The sequence below is a fragment of the Hakea prostrata genome, chromosome 1 (assembly GCF_041222555.1).
Source record: "Hakea prostrata isolate BN-2017 chromosome 1, UWA_Hpros_2, whole genome shotgun sequence".
Lineage (NCBI taxonomy): Eukaryota > Viridiplantae > Streptophyta > Magnoliopsida > Proteales > Proteaceae > Hakea > Hakea prostrata.
In genome coordinates, this window is record NC_142600.1 from 13,209,657 (window position 1) to 13,234,245 (window position 24,589).

Consider the following 24,589-nt stretch of genomic DNA (forward strand, 5'->3'; position numbering starts at 1 on the left):
GTAACATTATACTATTCAGTCAATTTTAGAATGTGGGATATGTTGGCGAGTGTTAAGAGTTGGTTAGAGTCTCTGAGGCTCCTCTTTTTTTCCTGACTGTCTCTCCACCAGGAGGAAGGGAGAAAAAGTTGCATCTGAAGAAGAAGAAGAGCATACCCAATCATCAAATCAGTTCATTCTATTAGTTCTATCTCTAATGATGGGGAATTACAACATATATAAAGAAAAACAAAAGAGTCCTAGCATAAGATCCGAACCTACCATGATCACCATCTGCGGCCTATTTTCGTTCTCTTCCCTGCCCGGGAAGGTGGATCAAAAGTAAAATCAAATCCCTAAGACACTAATTCGAATAAGGAAACTAAAAAGAATTAGAAACCACATATCTTATGCAGTTAACTTCTGAAATAAATTAAACAAAAATACATCATTTCACTAAATAACTTAAGTTCTCAAAATCCTACTGGACCCAAAACTCTAATTGGACCTAGTTCATCTCCATCTGAATACCCATCTGGGTGGGTCAGTCTATATCTGCATCAATTCTCCCAGTGTTGAGAATAACTCATCCACGAATTTTGTAAAACAGGAAAATTCTCAGCATCCAAAAACTTTTTTTTTGGGGGGTGGGGGGAGGGGGCAAGGATCCAATGCATCTCATGATGAATAGTTATGACATTGTTCAGGTGGTTGTTACTTGTTAGCAAATGATGTCTGATCAATGGAACTCTGATTGTCGGATTTCCCAACAGAAATTGGACCATCAACCAATTCTTCGACAACCTTGATCGGGTCACTCATTGTTTGACATTTTATCTTAGAGAGCATCATTGCTTACAGCAAACTCCTGGAAACCTGTTTTCAAATCAGGAAGTTCTGTCTACAGTGTTTGAAACCCATAATTAAATGGAAGGTGTAAATCAACCCATGGACTCATGATAAAAATTGCCAAATTGTAAATAGAGTGAAAATCATATTAAGGTAGCACTGTGGCAGTATCGTAATTATGGGTAGTTCACAAAAGCAAGCATAATGAATGCTAAAGGATAAACTTGGAAGGTGAATATAAAAATGACGATAGAGAATATAGAGGAAAGAAGATGGCAATTCTGGAAAGAAAAGTAAAGATTTAATAGAGGGCGTGAATAGGAAGGATGGGTAGGGGGCTATATAGGAAAATGTAGTTTTAAATGAATTCTTATTGTTAGGTGGGAGCTTAAGTTGTCTTCACTTTGCAAAGATGAGAGTTATGATAGAAAGCTGCTTCGGAGTTGTGATATGAGAGTGAGGAAGGAGGGAAAATCCAGGAGGCCAGTGACTTTGAAGGACAATTGGTCTGAGGAAGCCGACTTGTAGGGTGGGAATCGGATCATGGCGGAAGGTGGAAGAATCAGGTATAGGTTCTTCTTCTTCTTCTTTTTTTAATAATTAATTTTCATTTCAGTTTCTTGAGGAAATATGAAGAATTCCCCCTTTTTTTTGGGTTGGTTTGGTTTGCTGCAGGGGGCGGAAGGTTGTGGGATTGCAGGGATGGTCTTCTTTTCCTCTCTTCTTCTTCTTCTTCTTTTTTTTTTTTTTTTTTGGGGGGGGGGGGGGGGGGGGGGGGGGGGTTTTATGGACAGAGAAACAACGGAAGGTGATGGTAGGAAGAAGAAGAAAGGGATGAAAGGAATTGATTGGGAAGGAGATAAGGAGATGGGATCCTTCGACTCTAATACCAAATTGATGGAGGGTTGGTTCGGAGGAGAGGTGGGTGGTGCAGCTAGGAAGAATCGAGTTGCAGGGGGAACCAGAGAGTAATCACATTCACAGCCCAAAGGCTGCTCAATCATGAACTGAGTTCATTTTATTCAATCTTTCTTTGACAATGAAGAATTCCATCTTATCTTATATAGAGAAAAATAAGACACCTAAAATAACACTTATTCTCTAGCTTGGATGCTAGTTCAAATAAGGAAGTTCAACGAATGGGGAACCAAACCTGCAAACCCCCAAGAACTTCTAAACCTTCCATCAATTTTGATCCAAAATGCATCCAAGCCTCCATCCATAAGCCATTTTATGTGGATCAAATTCTAGGGTTTAGCTTGTAGGGATGTTGCCCTAGATTTAGGCTCACTCTGGGATCCTCTTCAATAGATTCAATAGTCAACTAGGGTTTAGAATACCCTACGGTTGAAGGGAATGGGTTTGTTATGGGTAAAGTTTATCACTTGCGGTTTTGAAATATTAGGATTAGGGTTTCTAGGGTTTTGGGAATTTAGGGATACTATATGGGTTGTGAAAGGAGGATTTCCTAGGGGAAAAGGTTAGGTCAAATTTTATGATCAAATATGTCAAAAGAGATATAAAACCCATTCCATGTGGGATATGGGATAAATTCCTTGAGATGGAAGGTTGAAACTTGGAGGGAATGTAGGTAATAATAGAGGGACATGATTCCCAAGTTTGGATGGCTAAATTGAAAAATATTAAGGTTCTTGTTTTTAGGGTCTTAGGAAGTACACAAATTTAAGAAAATAATTATATCTTGAAATTGGACAGTCAGAATGGGGTAATTGGGATCTAAGGTTAGTAGGGTTGGGGGGGGGGGATGTGGTTCCTCAAGTTTGGGGCAAATCGAACAGTTAGATTGGTGTAGATTTGTCCTTGAAATTTGGATCTTTAGAGAAGTCTGAAAATTCAAGAGAATTCAAGAAAATAAAAAAGAAGGATGCGATTGTTGGGGGAAGAAGAGGAAGGCAAAGGATGGGGCTGGGGATGCAGTACTTGTAGATGGAAGAAGATTGCTGGTGTTGTTGAATTGCTGCTGAAATTGTTGAATGAATGCTGAGAGATGCTGGAGCTTGAAGACAAGGGTTGTTTACGCACTCTAATACTGTCGTGGCCCTACAAAGGAACCCACAAATTTTCCTCCAAACTCAGAAATTCTATTGATCAATTCAACATGCAATTACAGAAGCTGGAGGGTTTATCAAGAGCCACAAAATAAAAAACAAAATAAGACTCAAACTAGAAAATCAAATTAACTTAATACTGACTTTCTAATTCTAATGAGGGCTCTGACTTGACTAACAACTTTTCACACAAACAATGACTTTATCTTAACTTACTCTAGAGATCTAATTAGGATTCTAAGATTAGATTGGGGTCCTAATAAAAAATAGACTCAAACTAGGGGATCCCAACACAGCTAGGAATCACACCTAGACAAGGACTCTGCAATAACTCACAAAATACTAATCCAAATGAGAAAATGAAAATAAATCTAAGGACTAAACAACAAACTAGATTCAATGGGACCCAGACCCAGAACACCACGAAATTGGCAAAATTAGTAGAGGACCCCTAGTTTGAAAAAGAGGTCCTAGTGTTTGGAGAAGTAACCCTAGGCCCTGTGGAACCCTTGGAAACAGTTTACATCACCATTTCTCGTCATCCAACTTGCAGCCTAATTCCCTTCACTAAAACCCATTAGTCGCACTCCCACTTGACATCCAATTTCAAGAAACCAATTCAAGAGTCGGATATCTCTCAGTCTAACCATGAGATTCCTCCCTAACTTCTAGGGACCTGCTCCATAACCCCCACCTAGATTCCAATCTAGTTTCATTACCATCAACCAGTTGGTCCCATTATTTTTTTTTTTTGGGAATAAATATGGTCTTGAGATCTTGACACCTAGGATTCCTTCTATTTGATCCCTAAAGGTACCCTTCAATCTTGTGGTATCAATAAACATACCCTTCTTAGTACCTAATTACCTATAACATTATTTCATTGATTGACTGATGGGGAGAATGACATGGTGATTTTTGGGTCAATTAGTTTGGTCAGAAATATTTACAGGGGAAAAAATGGTTTCCAGTACATGCAAGCCTAGACTGACTCGGCTGAGACAGTTATAACTGCCACCTGGGTGATGTTTGGGTTGTTATTACTGCAAAGATTGGGAAGTTGCTGCAGCATGTAAAATTTGGCAATCCACCTAAATTGGTTGGCCCCCACTTGTGGGGCTGACGTCTTGTTTTCTCAATTGTCCCTTAGTTGAAGACTTTTTTTGCCCTTTTTAAAAAAATGCTCAAAGCATTGTATTGGCTCTTGAATTAGATTGGTATAAAAATTAAACCTTTGATTACATAACGATATCAATAACAGGACCATTAGTTTATCCCTAACTAAATTATTACATGTTGTTTATGTTGTTTGTTCCTTTTAGAAATTGTACATTGTAGCCAAAGGTTCATTGGAGAAAGTGCTTGTGTTTTAGATGACAAATCTTCAATTCTGCTTTCATTGCTACTGACTACGTCTTGAATCGATATAATGAGGGCAAACTTTGGACTTTTTGTAACTTCTACATAGAAAATTGAATAATTTTATTGGGAATTCTGGTCTATCAAGTGAATGGAATGCGCTTCAAGATCAACCGATCAAATTGAGCTGGATTGAAGAATGTGTTTGTTTTTTCCTGATGTCTCCGAGCTGTTTCTAGATGTTCCAAGGGCCTTCGTGAGGCAGCCCTATTTCTGTCTTGGCCTTCACAGTTTTGATTTTAATATTGAGCACAATGGTAAAATAAAATCTTGAAATGGAGAGGAGATGATTTAAGCCTTTTTGGTGAATGAAACAGGATTAGTGTATAATAAGTGTCTAGGGTTCTTCCTCTTCTTCTCTCTCTTTTTTTTTTTTTGGTGTGTGTGTGTGGTGGGGGGGGGGGGGGTTGATATGCTTACTGCCTGTGTGTGGTCAACTACTTAAGAGGTCACTACGGGTTATTGCTCCCATTCTGTTGCTTTAAATGTTATATTTTTTAATACGAGGAGAAATAACATAGATGTAAGTGAATTTATTCATTCCAAGGCTGTCTTGGCCCATAGACCCTAGTCTCATTTCTGGTTCATTTACACGGTTAAAGTTTACCCTGATGGGGTGTTTCCCTATTGTTGAGTCATGGGGTAACTTGAGTTGTAGTTTGTGTTTAATTGCATTTGGTTTGTTATTTACTTTTAGGGTAGTTACAGTTCTTAGTAGGTTTCTTACTTAGAGTAGGATACTTGGTATAATGTAAATGGAGGGACTAGACCATGAAGGAGATATTCTGAACCCTATCATTGTTTTGGCTCACTCTCTTCCTTCTCCATTATATTCTCCTATTCTCTCCATTTCCTCTTCCTCGTATAGGTGCTTGTATGCTGGTTTGGTATATCTCCATTGCCACCTTTTATAACACAGGTATAGTTTTATGTATTTCCTGATCAATAAGAATATGGGAAGGAACTTTGTTTTCTTTTGTTTACATATAAAAAGCAAAAGTTGTTAGTTTTATGTATTTCCTAACAAAAGTTGTTAGTTTTCAATACATTTAAACAAATAGGATGCAACAACGAGCTTATGCAGATATTTTATTGGCTGTATGTTGCTAATATATAAAAGTATGTTCTTAAGGTGATAGAATCAATAAATGGATGATTTGGGGTGGCACTGCCTTGATGTAATCCAAAATGTGTCCCTGATCTCAAAATGGTGTGATCCACCGGGAGATCAGCTTGCGCTAGGATTGGAGTTAAGGAAATGCTACCTGATCCATCACTTGATACAATACATTTGGACAATGTTGAAGGAAATAAGTAATTTCTAACCTAGATAAGTTTAATTTGTGGGTATTTTATGAATTATTTTTATATTTTCATAACTTATTAAGAAGGTTATCTTGCTACCAGAAAGTCTCCAGGGGAAATAAATGTGTGTATGAATGGTAGATTTTTATTTGTATTTCACAGTGGTGCAAAGAAAGGGGGGGGGGGGAAAGAAGAAATGGAAATATGGGGTTGCTGTACAAAACTGGATTGGGGTTCAACACTCGTCTGATATACATACAGATACCTCATCGTCTGTGTACAAGAAGCCAAACAACAGTAACAAGTTGATTATGAATGACGGAAGAAAGAGAGAATCCAGAATCCAGTTACCAGGTAGGTGTGAGTTATAACTGAGGAAGGTTTTATCAGTTCACTGAACAATCCATGTGGGGCGTTGAAGGCTCTTATGGTTGGAAGGAAGGCTGGAATATTTTTCATGCGAGGGAGACTACAAACAGAAAGTTATTTCTTATAGAGAAACTCATATCTAAGCTATTATTTAGACAAAAAAAAAAAAAAAAAGTCTGCCCAATCAAGGGTTGGTTGAGGCAAAGGAGTTGAGAACTTTTGCAATCTATTTAATAGTCGAAACAAAAGCCATTAAATTTCAGACCATGCTGGCCATGCTCCAGAACAGTGCAGGAGAGCTTCTGGAGGTTAACCGTGCCCCATATTGGAATTTTATTCCCATTATGGGGCAAAGTAGGCATTGGAAATGGTCAAGAAGTAGAAATCCACCCTTTCATGCACATGCATCTCTCTCTCTCTCTCTCTCTCTCTCTTTGTGTTCCTTATTGATATTTTTCTCTGATGAACAAAAAGTTATAAATTGATGTGGCCCCTTATGGTACCATTCACTTTATTAACTTCTATGCTTGCTGCATCCACCATTCTGTTGCCAAGTGGTCAGCCTTTTGTGCTTCTCTGGGTGCCTCTTGCAGAAGGTTGATTCAAGGGTGCCTAAGTCCCGGGAGGGGGGGGGGTGTGACACAATAAATCGACTATTTGATTATTTTTTCCAGAAGTAAAAATGCAACAAACAAATATAAACTGTTCAGCACAACTTCACATCATGGTTTCAATGGGAGCAATTATTTTGAAAAAATCATGACGTGAGGATCAGAGGATGACAGATCTGCAAATCCAAAAAATGACTCAAGTTAACTAAGTTCATCCCAAATAATAGATCAGCTTTAAGGATCTCATTTTCTCTTTTCAACTTTATGCAAAGCCATACTTCTTGTCACCTCTGATCCATGTGCTCTTCTTTTCATTCCCTTTAAGTCATTTCAATTTTCAGGCCTTCCTTTGCTATCCTCTCATTTTAATCATACTAGTCAACTATGCATTTGAAGATATCCGTCGCATAAGTCCACACCACCTCAAATGGCTTTCTCTTAACTTATATGTGCTAGAGGCTTAGAGCTACTCTTAGATTACCTTGAATCCGTTCATTTTGTATTTCTATCTGTTCTATTTTTACCACTCATTCTCCTCAAATGGCTTTCTCTGGTATGGCTATCTATTGTTTTCTTTACTTTCCAATACTCTGTTCTGTGCATCATTTTTGGTCATATAATTATTTCTTGAATTTCAATGGAATGTGCCAGTCACATGACTGATGAGGTAAGCTAGGATGAAACAAAGCCTACACTTGTATCCTAAAACTGAGCATGATAGGCAGCAAAGTAAGTACATGATAATTCTCCATCTACCAACAGATGGGGCTGAGATTTTATGTCTGATGGAGGTCTTAACAAGGTATTATGTGGCCAAAATATCAAGACAATTGAATGGTTCAATAGGGAGAACTAGGTACGGACAGAATAGAAATTAGGAAAAACCAGAAAATAGCAGGTTAAGAAACTTGAATAACTTTCAATCCGCCAGCCTGATGACATCAAGTGAAGTAGATGGAGTAAGAAATAACCTAGTCAAAACTCTTCCAATTTATGGTAGATGCTTGGAAAATAATGACTGAACTTCAGGCATATGTGCTGTAAACTCCATTCCACAGACCTAAAACAGTATGTAAAATTAATAAAGTCAAGGTGTTAGTGCGGGCAACAACCAATATATAGACACGTAATAAGTTCAGAGTTTGCCCATTAGCAGTCCACGGTAGAGAGGAAGTGCTAGAATGCTTGCAGAACGGTAATGGAAGCGAAGGGGGGAAAAGATGAGAAGAAAGAAGGGGATATTACCAACAGGCTTCACAACTGTTTTTAAACCAAGGATTCATCACCTGGAGATGCCACTTCCTTCTAAGAAGCTGTTGAAAAAAACCCAAAATCTCTAAGAGAATGTATTCAGCGGCATCTAATCTCCATGCAGGACACACATGAATCTGATCTCCCCCATCAAGCACACACATGTAAGGCAATAGAATTGGTTGACAACCAGCCCGTTTGTCAAGAAAAAACCAGAACCAATCAAGTGGGTTTCATCCATACAAGTTTGCATCCTTAACATTTAACAAGTACCTTTCCACTGATTGCAGGTTTAAGTTAAGAAAAGTCAGTGGGTTTCATCCTATTACAATAGTTTGCATCCTTAACATTTAACAATTACCTTTCCACTGATTTGCAGGTTTAAGTTAAGAAAAGATATCACTGAAAAATCAACAGTTATAATTTTCTTACAGTGCTTTGAAGCATTCTCATTTATGCTTGAAGACTCTTTGGTCTGACCCTTCCAAATTGTCTAACAAATTTCGAAGGCAGTGTTTCAAAAAGTCCCACCTCTTTGTTAAAAGGATCCCTCTTCTAAGCATACTTAGCATCACAAGGTGGCAAAAGGTTCCATTTCTTGCATTCTTAGTGGCTTACATGAAATGTCTTGTATGGATATGGCTCATAATTTTGAAGTGTCTAGATATTTGTCTATATCAGTGGTATTGCTACTTTAGTTATTGTTGAACTTATCTTCATGCTGTGAGATATGTCGACTATATGTTGCCCTCTCTCTTACAACATAGACATATCCAGTGGGGCTTTATGTTGTCTCTTTTGCTTGACCTCCATTTTTTCCTGCATGATATTTGTATTTATTTTGTCACAGTACAATTTTTTTTTTATCACAATAGGTCTTCAAGTGTCTTTTTAGCAACAGTTTATCCATTTATCTGTTTAGTCCCTTAATGGGGCGCTGTTTTCCTACTCATCATCAGGAGATTGTTTATTTTTGTGCCTAAATTTTACCTGCTATCGTTCTTCATTAAAGCATCCAACCAGTACTGGTAAGACAATGTCAAATAATGGCTTCAACTTCTGCCAATTGGAGGACAGGTCCCATCAAATTTGATGGCTATTTTGGCAATCATGTCCACAGGGAGGTCATTTATTTTGCTTGAAACATTGATAACAATCCTTGAAGAATGTACATCTCTTCCAGAAAAAGTAGTGTATCTGCTGAAGTCCCAGTTGCATTGGTTACATGGTCCTAGTTGCATGCTCAGAATTCATTAGATGCTTTTTTTCTTGGTCTGTTACTCTTTAGACTGCATAATTTGCTTCTCAGTCTAATTTCAATATTGCTGAAGGGAATAAAGGGCTCAATATTTAGAGAAAAAACATGATTGATCTTCATAGTATGGTCTGCATAGGGTCACTCACATTCTAAGGTGCCATGAGATTCACTAGATCAACATTTGGTTCTATCTAGGCAAAATAATTCCCATTATAGGTTGTAGTGAGATCAAATTCGTGGTACAGACTGCATCTCCTTCTCATTCATTGAGTTTTAGTATGGTGTTTGCACAAAAAACTTGAAAGAGAATATTTCAATCAGTTAGCTGGTAAGAAATCTTTCTATTCCTTGCAAATAGTTACGAAATTGTAAGAAGATTTGTTGTGGTTAATTACCTGTTCATAAATACCTTGTTCCTTGCCGTCTGATCTGTGGTGCTAAAAAGTTGAAAAAAAGATAGTGTTGTGTGAGTTTGTTATTGCAAGTATTGCTACTTCATTGTTCATCCCTTTCTCTTGTGGGTGGGGTTCGCATATTGCTTAAGAAATTGTCTCCACAATGCAGTAAAGTATTAGACTTCAGCAAAGCCCCAGAAAGTTGCCACTAACAGGAAGCTGAAGGTCACATTTAGTCAGCACTATAATGGTACTATGCTTCCATGGCTTCCTTTCGCCTTCTTTCTATTTTTTTCGATGACTTTTCTCCTTCTGTTTTTGTGAGTGTGTGTGTCTGGGGGGGGGCATAGTAGACAGAGATCTGTTTGATCTGATTTATTTTTTATTATCTTATGAAAATTTAGCTCTACATTTTTAAACATGGGTGTCCAGGTCACTGGTCCAACTACTCTTGCCAGTCTCTATGAGCCTCACAACCACATGAACTGAATCATAGCAGGATAGAATAAGAACCATATGACTTTCAGGAAAGAAACGAAGAGCACTTAACAAAGATGAGTGGTCCAAGGATATAAGGAATTGCAAACTTAAGACCTCATACTTCCTTAGGTGATTATCCCTTGCCATCTTGACTACTTTCTTGGGTTGTTCAACATGTTCTCTTTAAACAACCTTTAAATGAAAGAATCTCTGAGACTGAAGCTGTAAGCCTTTTGAGTTATATGATATATGGTCGTGTACTTTGATTACTATAATTATGATGAAGCCCTCGTCCGGTATCCATTTAAACTTGGTGTTGCAAGTTGAAACCATGGTTAGAAATCAGGTCTTGATTCAGGTTACTCACATGAGCATAAAGAATCACATTTAAGGGGAAAAAAGGAAAAAAGAAAGAAAGAAAGAGAGGCCTGTTCAGAGTTATAAAGACTCATCTAGCTTCAAGAAATTACTAACCCAAGTTTTTCTTGATTAAATGTTTTTGGGTGAGTGGTGTGTGAAATTCATTGAGCTCATTTTCGAATTTTATTTTCATTTGGTCGCACGTGTATAATTTTAATTTGCAATTAAATGGGACCCTTACTTTTCCTTGTTGCGTTTTCTTTTTCTTACATACGGATCATCCCTCAGGGAAAGAAGGAAAATTACACCAAAAAAAAAAAAAAAAACTTAATAAACATGAATTGCCTTGATCAAATTTAATTCATCAGATTTTGAAAATATTGAGTTCAAATTTTGATTTTTCAATTCTGTTTGAAACTCGCTTGAGATAAAAGAATCATATTTTAATAAAAATAGTATTTCTTACTGTTTTAACTATGATTCTTATTTTTGAAGACAAAGTTCCAACGATTTTTTTAGCCTCTTTTTTAAACGGAAAGTTATTAGCACAGATGTTCCTATAAAAGTTGTGTTTTTTTTTCTTTTCTTTTTTCTGCAATGCATGGAATCAACACATTTCCTAAGGGCCTGTTTGGTCACGTGAGTCTAGAGATATTAAAAATTAACTGTTTGGTTGTGGAATAAAATCTGTGGATTTACCTTTAAAAAATTTTTGGTTGACGTGATTTTTGTGAATACACAAATATTTAGCCTTTTTATAGTAGCAATGAAATCTCTAGATTTCATCTCATACCCGTAAATCTACAGATTCATGTTTTTAGTGTAAAAATATGAATCTCTAGATTTTATGAATCCAGTGATTTTCACAACCAAATGGGTATAAATCTTAAATTCATGAATCTAAAGATTTGAAATTTCTAAATTCATGTAACCAAACAAGCCCTAACGCATTGCATTTCCCATTCCTTATTGGGAACTTTGAGTCTAAAGTTGAAAAACTCCAAGTGGAGTTAGATTAGCAGTTTTGACTTCTACGATTTTACATATATATATATATATATATATTAAAAATAAAAATGATACCTACTAGTCTAACCAATCAGCTGCAAGAAATGAGCATTTAGATCATACAGCTCTCTTAGTATGTCCAGATATAGATAAGAGCATAAATTAAAACATTTTGGAGCTACAAAGATAGTTATTAAATGATTGTTATTAATTTGTAGAAGGGTCAATCCCAAAGGATGTTTGAGTTGACAAGCTATGGTCTCCTCAAGAAGTGTAGAGTCTTGAATTTTTTTTGATAAATAAAGTTATAGAATTTGATTTATCATATTTTTGGACCACTCAACAAGGGATTTTTAATGCTCTTTATTATTTTTAATGAAAAATTTCATAAAATTCCGATATGATTTAATCCATATAACTATGGGATTGAAACCTTTAGAACAAAATTGGTTTTTTGTTATGTCATGATCCTTCTTCATAGCTGAACATCAAAAACAACCAAGATCCCTTCTATTTTGTTTTTCTAATGCTTTTGTTAATAATTGTTCATGGCCCTTTTGCACGGCAAACTTTGTTATGATTTTGTTCACATTTTCACATATTCTTACCATAATTTGAACGTTCAGCTATATCAGAAGAAAAATTTAACGTTTAAACTCTAGTATGGAACATTTCAATTTTCAACTTTTCTTGCTAGACAAGTGAAGGCATAAAAGATAAAACAATACTGTCTTGGGTCCTGGGCAGACCTTTTATCTATGAAAGTTCTAATTATTACATGATCTATTTAATACTTAGATCGAACATCAGATTGCTTCTGAAGCAATAACCTGTAAATCAAATTTAGTAAACCTCTATAAAGTCTATCAGATTAAGGATTTGTTGTTAAAGTATCAGACCATACAGGTAGTGATTAAGCTCAACTAATCCATTTAATTACAGCTCTCTGTAGTGGCATTGATCCATTCTTTTCGCCAATCATTGGTATAAAAAGGAATATCTTTTCAGGAAGTTGGGGAGCATATTAATTACCTACTAATTAGTAGTAGATGAGCTAGTACAACATAAATATTTAAATCTACTCCTTTTTGAGAGAAAGACAATGGGTCCATGCCGTAAAACTGCCTCTCTTTCTTTTTCTGTGTCCTTCTCTGTGTGTGTGTGTGGGGACAATTTGCTGTTCAACTGATCTGATCTGGGTTTTCAGCTAGAAGCCATGATTCTGGATATTCAGAAGACATACCTAATGTGGGAATATGAATCCTGATGAAAAACTGGGAACCCAGGGTACCATGGATACTAATCAATGAAAATAAATCTCCAGTTAAGGAAAAGAATCATGGCTTGGTAAGGCTTTCAGAGATGACAGAGAAGGGATGTTGACTTGTTAACCAGGGGATAATACCAAACAAATCCATCACAGGGCCAAGATTGAAAATACAAGTGGATTTGCTTGTGGTTGATTATTGTAATGTTTTGGTTGAGAAGGTATTAGCAGAAACAAAAACAAAATTGATTTCTAAATGGCCATGAGTTGTCAAAGTAAACTCATTATCCTTACAGGCAATTGCAAGAAGACAAAACTCCCCCTGATTTTTTTTTTTTCTCTTTACCCTTTCCCACCTATTTTTTAATGTTTTAAAAAATGAATTTTCTTTTATTTTACAGGAGAGAGAACTTTTGTATTAAGATCTCTTCTCCTATTTCATATTCCCACACGGTTTCATTTTCTGTATTTTTCTTCTCTGCAAGTTCTTAAATCTCTGAGGAGCCAAGCCCATAAGAGCCAATGGAAGGACATAGTTGATTTAAGAAGAGAGTGGAGTAGGAGTCAGTGATTCTAGTGGTTTCCTTCCATAGACCCTACCTTTTTCTTTTGATTTGTTTATTTTGTCTTTCGTCTTTTTCTCTTCAAAAAAACTCCTACTATCCCCTGTAAGACAAGTTTGCAAGGACACAAGATCTTTTGTACCATTGAAGAGTTTCGTATATCTGAAACTATTAACTGCAGAGGTGATAAAGCAATCCTGGATAATCACTACTCGGGGGGTTTTCTCTTTTTTCTTTTTCAGAGAGAGTGATGAAGCTGAAGAATTAACAGGTGCTTGCGTGATATCCCACAAAAGAGAAAACTGGACCCTCGTGTACCCAAAATCCCATACTTGAAAAGAAAGAGATGATCTTCTGTTCTTATTTTCCTTCCTTGATTCTCGGTTTTGCTGTAGAATAGGACTTGTCCTGAGATTTCGAATGTACAAATAGTGATGAGATTTGAAGTCATAGCATACTTTGAGGTTTTGGGCAGAAGTAGGTGAACATTCGAATTTTCTTCTGGTTCTCCTTCTCCCCTTTCGCAGCTCCAAACTGGTTCTGCAATTTTCTTTGTAAGATGGTTTGAGGCAAAAATTTTGCATGGCAAGTCAGAGAGTTGAACAAACCGGTCTATCAGAATCAGGACCCTCAAATCAACATATGCCATATGCAGTCTTCCCTGGGATAGGCCCTTCTGCAACCAATTTCATGTACTGTTCTCAAAATATTTATTAGCCCTTCTTAACTCCTCTTTCATTGCAGCCCAATTCAAATATTGTCTTCAAAGGCAACAAATATGTTCTTTATCTTTCTCTTTTTAATCTCCTTGTTTGTATCAGCTGTTTTCTTTTTCAATCAGTTTGATGTGAATAATGGGTTTCTTGCAGTAATCAACAAGGACCTGCGTTTAATTTTGGAGAGTTGGAAGAAGCCATCGTTCTCCAAGGAGTAAAGTTTGGTGATGAATCCAAAAAACGTAGGCTTCTCTATCCTCCTCTTTGTATGACGTTACTGGGATAACCATTCTAAAGACCAGAGAGAGAGAGAGAGAGCTGTAACAGAGTTTGAATTAGTCTACGCAAACTAGCCTCAAGGTGGCCTGCCATTTCTGATACAGAAATCATTTCTCAAAGAGACCTGAATAGCGTGAGGCATCAAACAAGGAAACCTTACCTCTAAGCATGATTAACTAACTCTCTAACCGCAGAAAAGAGAAAAATTTCTCCTTTGAAATTAGAAAGAAGGATCGTGAGGGTCTTTATTTGACGATTCTCAGAGATTTTGCTTGTGATTCGTGCAGCTTTTTACACAAACAGGCCTGCTGCTACTCTGGAGATGTTCCCATCATGGCCAATGAGATTCCAGCAAACTTCAGGAGTATTTTCTTCTCCTTTGACCATTTCGTTTTCCCTCTGATATGGGTTCTTGTCTTCTCGAATTATGTATATATTATCCCCCCCCCCCCCCCCCCCCATTATGCTTCTGAGTGGATTCTTCACACAAAGTTCTAAACAGAGAGTGAGGACCAGTGTGGTTCCTCAACTATTATGAGATGCTCACTGCTTCTCTTTTTCTTCCATTTTTGATTCAGGGAAGTTCAAAGTCTGGTGGAGAGAGTAGTGATTCAGGGTCTGCTCAGAATACTCTTTCTTACAAAGCTGATGCTCAGTTTGAACCAGAATCTTCTATCACAAACAAGGCATCAGATCAGTCTCTTGACCAGAAGCAGCTTCAGCAGCAACACCAAGTAGAGATGGCAACTGATAACTCCAGAATAGGACCAACACCAAATCAACAAGCCAAGCCACTGGAAAAGGTTCTTTACCTCTTTAACTATTTACTGTTCAAATCTCCAGTTCTCTTGCTTAGTCCCAAAAAATTCAGGAAAGGTAGCATCTTTTTAGCTATTAAAAGCTACTGTTTTCGGAACTGAACACTGCATCTCTCTAAACAACTCACATACAAATCCCAAGAACTATCAGAGAATCAATAGAAACCAGACTTTTCAGAGCGTTCTGAAGGATTTTCTGATAAAAAATAAAAGAAGGCTTACGTTCGGAGGGCAATGACCAGTAATAATCTTTGGGAAGTCATCACTGTTCCTTAATCTATTCTTTTGTTTATGATAAAAATGTTTATAGCTGATCCCTAGAACTGAAGTAAAAAGCGCTCTTCTATTTTTTTCATTTTTTTTTTTCTTAAACATTTTCTTGGGGCCATCAGATCTCTTTTTAAAGATACATCTTGCAACCCCAATCACGGAGTCCCAGAAAAGGGCCTTTATTTCTGCTCTTAACACTGAATGGTTTTCATTTCCATGTTCCACGAAGAGGAAACAGTTGAACCAAAAAAAAACGAAGAGGAAACAGAAAAAAGCTTTGTTGTTCGGGTTTCTAACTATCAGAAATTTCTAATTTGAAATCACCTTTCCCAACCAATTATGTAGAATTTATTTGTATTTGGATCAATTTTTCTGAAAAACCCAAGCTCTTTTCTCTAATTATATTTCTGGGTCAATGAAATTTAAATTTAGAAACTAACTGTACCTACTACTGAAACTTACTGTACTAACAACTATTATAGACTACTCTCTCCACATGGGTTTGCCAGTCTCACACTGGAAACCTGATTTTCTTCTCAGATAAAAAACTGCCAAGATATTTCCTACATGAATCTCTTTATTTGGGGTTTTGACCGTTCAAAGTGCAAACAAATTTTCTTTTTCTTGTTCTTCAATGCTGGCACTGTTACAGAGAAAGGGAGCTGGTTCGACTTCAGAGAAGATCCTTGATGCAAAGGTCATGATTTGTGAAAACGAGGCGTGAATTCTTTTTTTATATTTTTAGGAACTTTCTCTCTCTCACACACACACGCACACATGTATTCTGGATTGCAACAACCCTAGTTCAATAAAAAGTTTGATTCTTTGAAACCTGATGCTGTCAATCTATTTTGTTTGAATATTTGGTCTTACTTGTTTCAGACGCTGAGACGTTTAGCTCAGAACAGAGAAGCAGCAAGAAAGAGTCGACTCAGAAAAAAGGTGGGTCATGCAGCATCTGCTAGTTTTTGCTTCCGCCTGCAATTCCTTCATTAGAATATTGCTAAAAAACAAACCCCAGTTAATATTCTAGTATTCTACAGTTCCCTTTAACCATTTGTCTTCTTCAATGCTTATTCTTTATCTTCTAACCCCTTTTTTTCAATCCTTTTCCTTACTGGGTAGGCTTACGTGCAACAGCTAGAGTCTAGTAGAATAAAGCTTACTCAACTAGAACAAGATCTTCAAAGAGCCAGAGCTCAGGTTGTTAAAAATTTGATTTTTTTTTTTACTTGCTAAAAACTTGATCTTTAAACAATTGCATGGAATATTAATTTTTTGGGAAGTAATTTCCTATGTGGAAATTCGCTTGTTGTTGGTTTTAGGGTCTGTTCGTAGGAGGAGGTGGTGGTGGTGGTGGTGTTGTTCCAGGTGGAAACATCAGCGCCGGTGAGCTTTTGATGCCTCTCTTTCTGATCTTTTGCAATGCTTGTTCAAATCATGAAGATCCTCTTTTTAACTTTCTACAGGTGCTGCAATGTTCGAAATGGAATATGGGAGATGGTTAGAGGATGACCAGAGACACATGTCGGAGCTCAGAACAGCTTTGCAGGCTCACTTATCAGACGGCGAGCTCAGATTGATAGTGGATAGATACTTATCCCATTATGATGAGATCTTCGGACTCAAAGGAGTTGCCGCTAAATCCGATGTCTTCCACCTCGTCACCGGAATGTGGACAACTCCGGCCGAAAGATGCTTCCTTTGGATGGGCGGTTTCCGTCCATCTGAACTCATTAAGGTGATTTTCCAAACACTAGAGAGCCATTTTTCTTCATGGGTTTCACAGAATAGAACACTAGAACTCATGGGTTGGTTGTGGTGGAGGTGGCAGATATTGATGCCACAGTTGGACACATTGACAGAGCAGCAACTGATAGGGATATACAGTCTGCAACACTCATCACAGCAAGCAGAAGAGGCTTTGACGCAAGGGATGGAGCAGCTCCAACAATCCCTAGCCGACACCATTGCTTCTGGACCTCTTTCCCTCGGCGATGGAATCACCAACATCAATTCTGGCAACACCAACGTTGGCAACTACATGGGTCAGATGGCTCTTGCTCTTGCCAAACTCTCCAATCTTGAAGGCTTCGTCCGCCAGGTACACGTTCTCTCTCTCTCTCTCTCTCTCTCTCTCTCTCTCTGCAGTTGCCACCTGGGTTCGAAACAGACTTTGAAGAACTGTTTCATTCCAGGTGGTAATCAAAGCTGGCTGCCTTCTCTCTTCTGCTGCTGCGCTTCTTCCTCTCATAATATTAAAGTAGGGAAAATAACCCATTTGACCATTGAGCGAGTCAGTGAGGTTAAGCTTCACGCTGACCTATAAATCCTATTATTATAGTTGATCGACAGATTTAAAGAAAACCCATTTGACCAATTTGAATGAGGTTAAGCTCCATGCTTAGCAATAGTGGTCATGCAAGTTGAAGTTCTTAATTTCATGCCTCAAGTGGTAATACAGTTTCCATTTTCTAGTTGTAACCTAGGGAAGATTAATTTCCATATAATTGGACAAAAGGGTTTTACGTGCATGAACCATGAAAGATTTTTCATGAAATCAACAGTCAAAAAGCACCCATTTCTAGTTTCTTCTTCTTTTTTTTTTTCTTTTGGATTTTTAGACTTTTGTCTTTTTATAATAATTTTAATTAAAAATTAAGATAAGTCGGTGTCTTTTTGTTTTGGCTTTGCATTGATCGATTTTTGGTTGATAAAATAATTTGTTTTAGATAAAAGAAACTCTGGAAAAATTTAGTGCTGGGTCACATCTCCTACTGATTAAAATAACATGAGAAAATCTTTTTAAAAGTTGAAAAAAAGACTCAATTAAAAAAGATTATAAGAAAAGGACCCAATCCAATGGCACCATGGTGTCAACTTTTGATTGTAAATTAAAAATAAAGGAACTTCTAAGGGAAGACCTAACAACAAATATTAAAATATACAATTAAATAGCATTAATTGGACAATAATATGCCCATATCTTGGATATATTATTGAAAGAGTCCAAATAATCTCTCAAATAGGACAACTTAATGTGGTTTCAACACTTATGTTCCATGAGAAGTTGATAAGCAACTCCTCTTGGAGTTGCTGGGTTTTTGATTTATTGAAATTTGAATCCAAACAAACATGTCTCTTTCTGTTTCAACTTCTCTGATTCTTTGTTTTCTTAATCTCTTATATTTAATTTAATTAATCAAAAAAAGTACTAATTAATTTTAATCTGTTTCTCCTTTTGGAAAATGAATGAAACTGTATCTAGGCTGATAACTTGAGGCAGCAAACACTGCACCAGATGCGCCGGATTCTAACCGTTCGACAGACGGCGCGATGTTTTCTGGCGATCGGCGAGTACTACAATCGATTAAGAGCTCTTAGTTCTTTATGGACTTCTCGTCCTCGAGAGTAAGCTCCAAATTAAGGCTTAATTATCTATTACTGCAAGCTCTAATATCTCAATAAATGCATGGCAAATTGGCAAGTTGGTTAGGTTTTTTCAAATGGGTAGTTGGAACTTCTTGTTTTGTTCAACAAAAATATAACTATTTGGATGCATGGGAACTTCAATATCAGTAGTTTGAACTTATCTAGGCTTTATTTAAGCTTTCTTTTTCAGAGTTGCTAGGGATATTTTAGTTTATTTTTAAGCTAAGAATATATTCTTTTTTCTTCTTTAAGAAAGGAACAGAAGAACTAAAATTGTTTTCAATGTGGAATACGCTCAGGGATGATAGCTCTTGCCAAACAACCACAGAGTTGCAGATGGTCCAACCTACCCACCCTCATTTTTCAAACTACTGATCAAGACACAAACGAGAAGAATATTGCTGGCCTGTTTGAGCAAGCAAAGCAACCGGGAAGACTACACTTGTCTAGCTCAGTGCCATACTGCCATTGGATCCCATCACAAGAGAGAGATGTTTCTTCTTCTTGTCTTTTGGCTTTCTGGGTCTCTTTTTTTTTTTTTCCTCATGAAAAAGATTGAAAAAGGAAGTTTCATTATAGAATGTTAGCATGTAAATGTGATTAATTAAGTTCATGTGTCTTAATGGAAGCTTCTAATGAGTCTATTTAAGCTACAAGCCTACAACAGATTGGAAAGATAAGGAAAGAATCACAGGGGTTTCTTAATATGGTATATGGAAGCCTGAAGCAAATTGCTTGATAACAGCAAAAATGTTTACACACCCATGATTTTGTATTTCAAAGCTTTATTTTGTTATTTGACAAACTTAATTTGAATTGGAAAAATAAAGAATGAATTTCAGTTTCGGATCTCAATAATAATTTTCTTGTAACAGATTCTCTAAAGAACATATAAACGAGAGGCGAGTAATGGTTAACGATTCTCTTGCTAAGGACAAAACCATCTCGATGAAAAGGAAGATGTTACTACACATTAAGGTGTGATCTGATATCTAAAGCTAAGTTCTATAAGTGATATTATTTTATATAGAGTAAAAGTATGATTTGTGTATATTTCTTTTCATGGCATTGGTCAGGCAGGAATAGAATTTTGATTATCATGCTCATGGAGCTGATAACTCAATCTAAATGAAAGATTTTAGCACAACTAATAAATATAAACTATTTTCCCTTTTCTCTTTCACGATAGGATCATTACAAACAAGACAAAACAAGTTGGCTATAACAAATCCACTCGTTTCAACTACTATCTCATTGCTTTTAGGTGGTGTCTTGAGTATCTCATGCCTCTTAAAAAGGGTTTTTGTTAAAGATAAATTCTAAAGAAGCCTTCAGATTATGCAAGGGAGAAATTTGTTTTGATTATTAAATAGCCAAGGTGTTAACTAAATAATGTGATATCTAAAGATAAATATGAACCCATTTTGCTTGAATCACGTTGCTTAGTCCATCGGTATCATTCAGTTTCAGATACCCAGTGCTTTGAAAAAAATCAGTTTTTGGTGGTTCTTTTTCTAAGGTTATCTTCTCTCTCCTTTATATACATTAAATATCTTATAGGTCTTTTTAAAACATGATAAATCATCCAAGTGTGCTGTGCATTTAATGAGAGAAGAAATGATTTAAGGCTATGAATTCAAAAATCGCAAATTGCATTTAACACCTTCAAACTAAGGTTCTATTTGTCAATAAAAAAACAGAACAATATCCTTGTGGGTTTTTAAAATCAATCAACCCCCCCCCCCCCCCTCTCTCTTTTTCCTTGTGCCTTAAAACCAAATTTCTAAATACAAACCGTTAAATGCATGGGTTCATGAAATGGATCATATTGTTCTCATGAAAAATGTCTATCCATTAAGTTCTAAGACTATCTAAGAGTTAATTTACCAAATCACCAATCACATAACTAAAATCCAAGGCAGAAAGAAGACAGAAATAGTGGGGAAGGGAATGTTTTCCTGATGGTTAGTTATGTATCTTTCTCTATCAAATTAGTTTTTACTGGGTTTGCAATTGATGGTTCCTCCCAGCATTCCTTCTTCTTGACTCTGTAAACACCTGTAATTAACAGAGCAAGAGGAGTCAGTGAACTTGCAGATGAATTGTCCTTACTTTGAGCAACGATTAAACATGCATTATCAATACACCAAGAGATTCAAGAATTACAGGTGGAGTATGAACAATTTCTTACGTATTGTACACTAGTCACTTACACTGTGGAAGGGAAGAGACAGATCTGACTGGGTACATGTTCACCTAAATAAAGCATATCCATGCAGCACCCGAGTCACAAGTTGAAAGGGCAACTTACTTGACAGTGAAATTTTCACAGCACAGTCATTGAGCTCAGTGACTAGGGCCTCTCAGCATCAGGCCAGGCAACTTGATCAACTCCACTCCAAAAACTCTATTCGTCAGAAATCCCAGAAGAACTAGGTCCCAGAAGGGCCAGAACATTCGCCCATGGCCTAGACTATAGAGTGAGAAAATAGCATGGTAAACTACAAAATTTTACATCACAATTCATTCGTTGATCAAAAATAGAAGTGTCACTCACAAATCACAATAAGTTTAATTAGTTGAAGATACTTTACCAAAAAAAAAAAATTAGTTGACGATACAGAAAATTTGATGCAGGCCCACATCCACAAGAAATAATGGCCTAACTACACTAGGTTAGTTTTCAGTGACCTTAAAGTCCTGAAATTTGGTGTTCAATGTCCAATTCCTGTCTTGGCTGTGAATCAGCCAGTGTTTGATTTTACTGTCCCTTGGGAGCTGCTGCCACTAAAGAACTGCAGCTACAGAGAGTTAAGTTTGAATTTTCCTAATCTTCCAGAAGAAGATTCTGTGCAGCCCAACCAACTGTTGGGTACTAGTCCACCTAACCTCCAAACAAAACCATTCAAATCTAGTTTCCATCTCACCAGCTGAATCTGTAGAATTTTGCTCTCTTTTTGTTGGAGAAACCTAATTTTTGAATCTCAAGATCTGACCACCAATATCAGCCCATGTTTGGATTCAAGTAAACTTAGCCCTTCCTCTACACCCAATCCAAACCCTCAGGCCCCAACCTTATCCCACTAGAAACACTAAATCCCCTATTTACTGAATTTTACAAAACCTTAACGTCAACTTTTCCAAATTCAAGTTTGGTTCTTATTGAAACTTGGGAGAACCAGCTCCCAATTGATCCTCAATCCATATAGGACTAATTTAGGGCCACCAGAATAACCCAACCATTAGGGCTACATCCCATAAAAACTGACCATTAGAAACCTTAGATTCCCTCATCTTCTTTCCTGAAACCTGGAAACTGAAATCATATTTGTCATCAATTCCCAGCAACTTCCACCATCAAGGCATCATCAAACCTTCACTGTTAGATTCTCCTACACTCCTGACATAACCCTGTCTCAAACCCTAAATTCTACTAAACCCTAACCCTAGTTTGACCTGGTCAAACTAGTACTACATTACTTCATGTTAAGGCTTCTGGGGAAAAACATAAGGTCCAGTCATCTATACGATTTACAATGTTTGGTGTTTGCTTTTATCACAGCAATGTTTGATGTTTGGTTTATCACACATCATGAAAATACACTAAGAAATAACAGTCCCCATTCATCAATTAGAACCACCCCAGGATAAACTAGGTCAATATGCATACACTGATCCAACAATCTAGATGTTAGCTGCTGGACATTAAGAGAGAATGGTTCGGGCACTACCAAACATCTAGGATGCATTTGGTAACAGTACCGGACAACAGTTCTGACATTCTTTATTCTCAAAGAACAAAACAGGTGGTAGGTATTTGTTAAATCTTACAGTTCATTTTTTCGTTCTTTAAAAAACGAACTGGTGACTGGTGAGAGAAGTGGTCTGAAGAATGGCTTTTGCAAAACATGTAACACTTGTTCTTGTTGATAAAATGGTCTAGGGAGTGAAACCCTCTCAAACCCCCACCCCGACCCCTGCTTGTAAACTGCCTCAACCTTGCCGGTCCTGCTCCGCACCTTAGCTTGGAAACAAGATTTGTCATATTGTGGGTCCAATTCTGAAATATTTCCAAACGCCCATTTGCAAACAAAGAACAGTCTCCTAGCAAGGAAAAACGTTAAAGCAGTTTTACAAAAAATTGGTTTCCCAGAACAGAAATGCATACTAGAATGCCACCAATATAGATACAACCTGAATAACAAAGTAAGCCCATCCAGTCCTTATTCCAGAAAAAAAAAAAACTTTGATATCTCTTGCATGCATCCACCTGAAAAGTAGTGGCATGCATGATGCAACTGCACCTGGCCATTAAATGAGTAGATTCACCTCAGTTCTTAGAGATCTTAGTATTCTTTCATTCCAAAGAGGGACCTTCCTAATCGCCTGGCATATAATGCTTACTTCTATGCTGCTATATGCTAACTATATATCAAAGCATCAAACTAATGCAAGACATTCGTCAAAATAGTAAAGTTCACCATAATGTGGAACAACATCATCAATCATTAGATATAAAGTAAAAAGGCTAGTAAAATATATAAGCAAGAAAGTATTTAAATCATATATTTCATGTAAAACAACTTCAATGAACATTCAAAAGGTTCAAATAAATTCTCTTGAATATTTTTGAAACCAGGCCAGATTGATTGTAGATGTAAGCTAGATGTGCTAGCAACCATCTGTAGGGGAAACTCCTACATATTTTCTAGCATAACTCAAACCAAAATCATAAAGAATTGAGCTTTCATCCAGCAGCAAAATGGAGGAACTCGTTGAATTGAGGCAAGATATCCCAATGTCCCTAAGTCCTTCTATGCATTGAGCTGGGTTTGAAATCTCAAGTCAACCGAGATATCTTGCGAGTTGGGGTACTCTTATCAATTCACTATTGATCTCGTCTCACCTTTCCCAGGTAACAAAATGTCTAGATCTCAATCCATACCTGTTGCTCCCGAATTTGCACTAGTCCTGAGTTGGTTCAAAGATGGACTGAACTGATCTTAAACCAGATGACTGCACAAGAAAATGAATGGTGAGAGTGGGCCGCCTCTGTGGAGGGAAGCCACCTCAGATGATTGAGTCAAATTCAGAATAACACAAAACCTCGTAGTGAGGGGTTTAGAACTCAAAGAGCATTTAATGCTAAGAGTCATTGCAAGAGAGTAAATGCTGTAATTTTTCTCACCTGACCTGCCTTCTATCTTTCATCTTTTACCTTTATAGTGAGAATCCATGATGTTCTCATGGAGAAGATTCACCTACTCCCTTAGATTGGCATTTGCTCATTTAAGAGCCTAGATTGAAAGTGATGCTTGGCTTGCTGGAGAAGCCAAGGCCTGAATCTTTCTCAAGAAGCTATGAGTGTGATATAGTTGGCTTTAGATATTATCCAAAATATCCGTTCACCTTATCCCTTAATTTGACATGCAATTAATGCAGATTGATGTTTTGGCAAATGACGTTAAGTTCTCGAGACCTGAGAACTGCGCATTAAATTACGCATTTAATGCGCTGATGCATCCAGTTCTTCTCCAAGAAGTGACATCTCCGGCATCATCTCATGAACTTCTCTTCCGCAAAGTGACAATGCCTACATGGCACTTCAGTAGAGCTAGTCTCCACGAAAGGTGGCTCTCCGGAATGAACCTAGCGGTTCATTCTTGTCTTCTTGATGGGACCAGCATTAAAATCAATCGTACTAAACGGTTCACTCTGATTAATGGGCACACCCAAATTAGGTGTAACAATACCCAAGAGGGCCACATTGGGTATTGCAGAATAAAATTGACAATTACAAATTTACTTAAAGATGAAAACCAAAATGTTGCAAGTAAATGTGTGATTAAAGATGCGCTTTATAGTGGTTTGGTACTTTTTGCATACATCCA

The 24,589-nt window shown here is 37.1% G+C and overlaps 2 protein-coding genes across 4 annotated transcripts in view; one reads left to right on the forward strand and one right to left on the reverse strand.

Annotated features, from left to right (window-relative positions):
• Positions 1-13,068: 13,068 nt before the first annotated feature.
• LOC149027620 (transcription factor TGA9-like) lies at positions 13,069-19,778 on the forward strand. Of its 3 annotated transcripts, XM_089164249.1 has the most exons (12): positions 13,069-13,875; positions 14,053-14,141; positions 14,466-14,542; positions 14,757-14,981; positions 15,919-15,963; positions 16,149-16,208; positions 16,392-16,469; positions 16,592-16,655; positions 16,736-17,007; positions 17,101-17,370; positions 18,535-18,677; positions 18,998-19,778. In XM_089164249.1, the coding sequence occupies exons 1-12, from the start codon at positions 13,766-13,768 to the stop codon at positions 19,071-19,073; spliced, it is 1,509 nt and encodes a 502-aa protein (XP_089020375.1). In that variant the 5' UTR covers positions 13,069-13,765; the 3' UTR covers positions 19,074-19,778. The 3 variants fall into 3 exon arrangements, with proteins under 3 accessions (XP_089020375.1, XP_089020358.1, XP_089020367.1); XM_089164232.1 differs by lacking the exon at positions 15,919-15,963 and having other exon boundaries at positions 18,998-19,769; XM_089164241.1 differs by lacking the exons at positions 15,919-15,963; positions 18,998-19,778 and having other exon boundaries at positions 18,535-18,681.
• Positions 19,779-20,667: 889 nt separating this feature from the next.
• LOC149027621 (uncharacterized) overlaps positions 20,668-24,589 on the reverse strand; it is a 6,346-nt gene continuing 2,424 nt past the window's right edge. Inside the window, exon 2 of the mRNA XM_089138524.1 lies at positions 20,668-20,756. Coding sequence (XP_088994650.1) covers positions 20,668-20,756 — 89 coding nt within the window. The remainder of the gene's footprint in view (positions 20,757-24,589) is intronic.

What these genes read in the sequence shown, in the direction of transcription:
- LOC149027620 (XM_089164249.1), top strand. Translation starts at nt 13,766, where the DNA reads ATGGCAAGTCAGAGAGTTGAACAAACCGGTCTATCAGAATCAGGACCC. An exon ending in CCTTCTGCAACCAATTTCAT is followed by an intron (nt 13,876 to 14,052) that starts GTACTGTTCTCA and finishes GGTTTCTTGCAG; the next exon opens with TAATCAACAAGGACCTGCGT. An exon ending in GTCCATCTGAACTCATTAAG is followed by an intron (nt 17,008 to 17,100) that starts GTGATTTTCCAA and finishes TGGAGGTGGCAG; the next exon opens with ATATTGATGCCACAGTTGGA.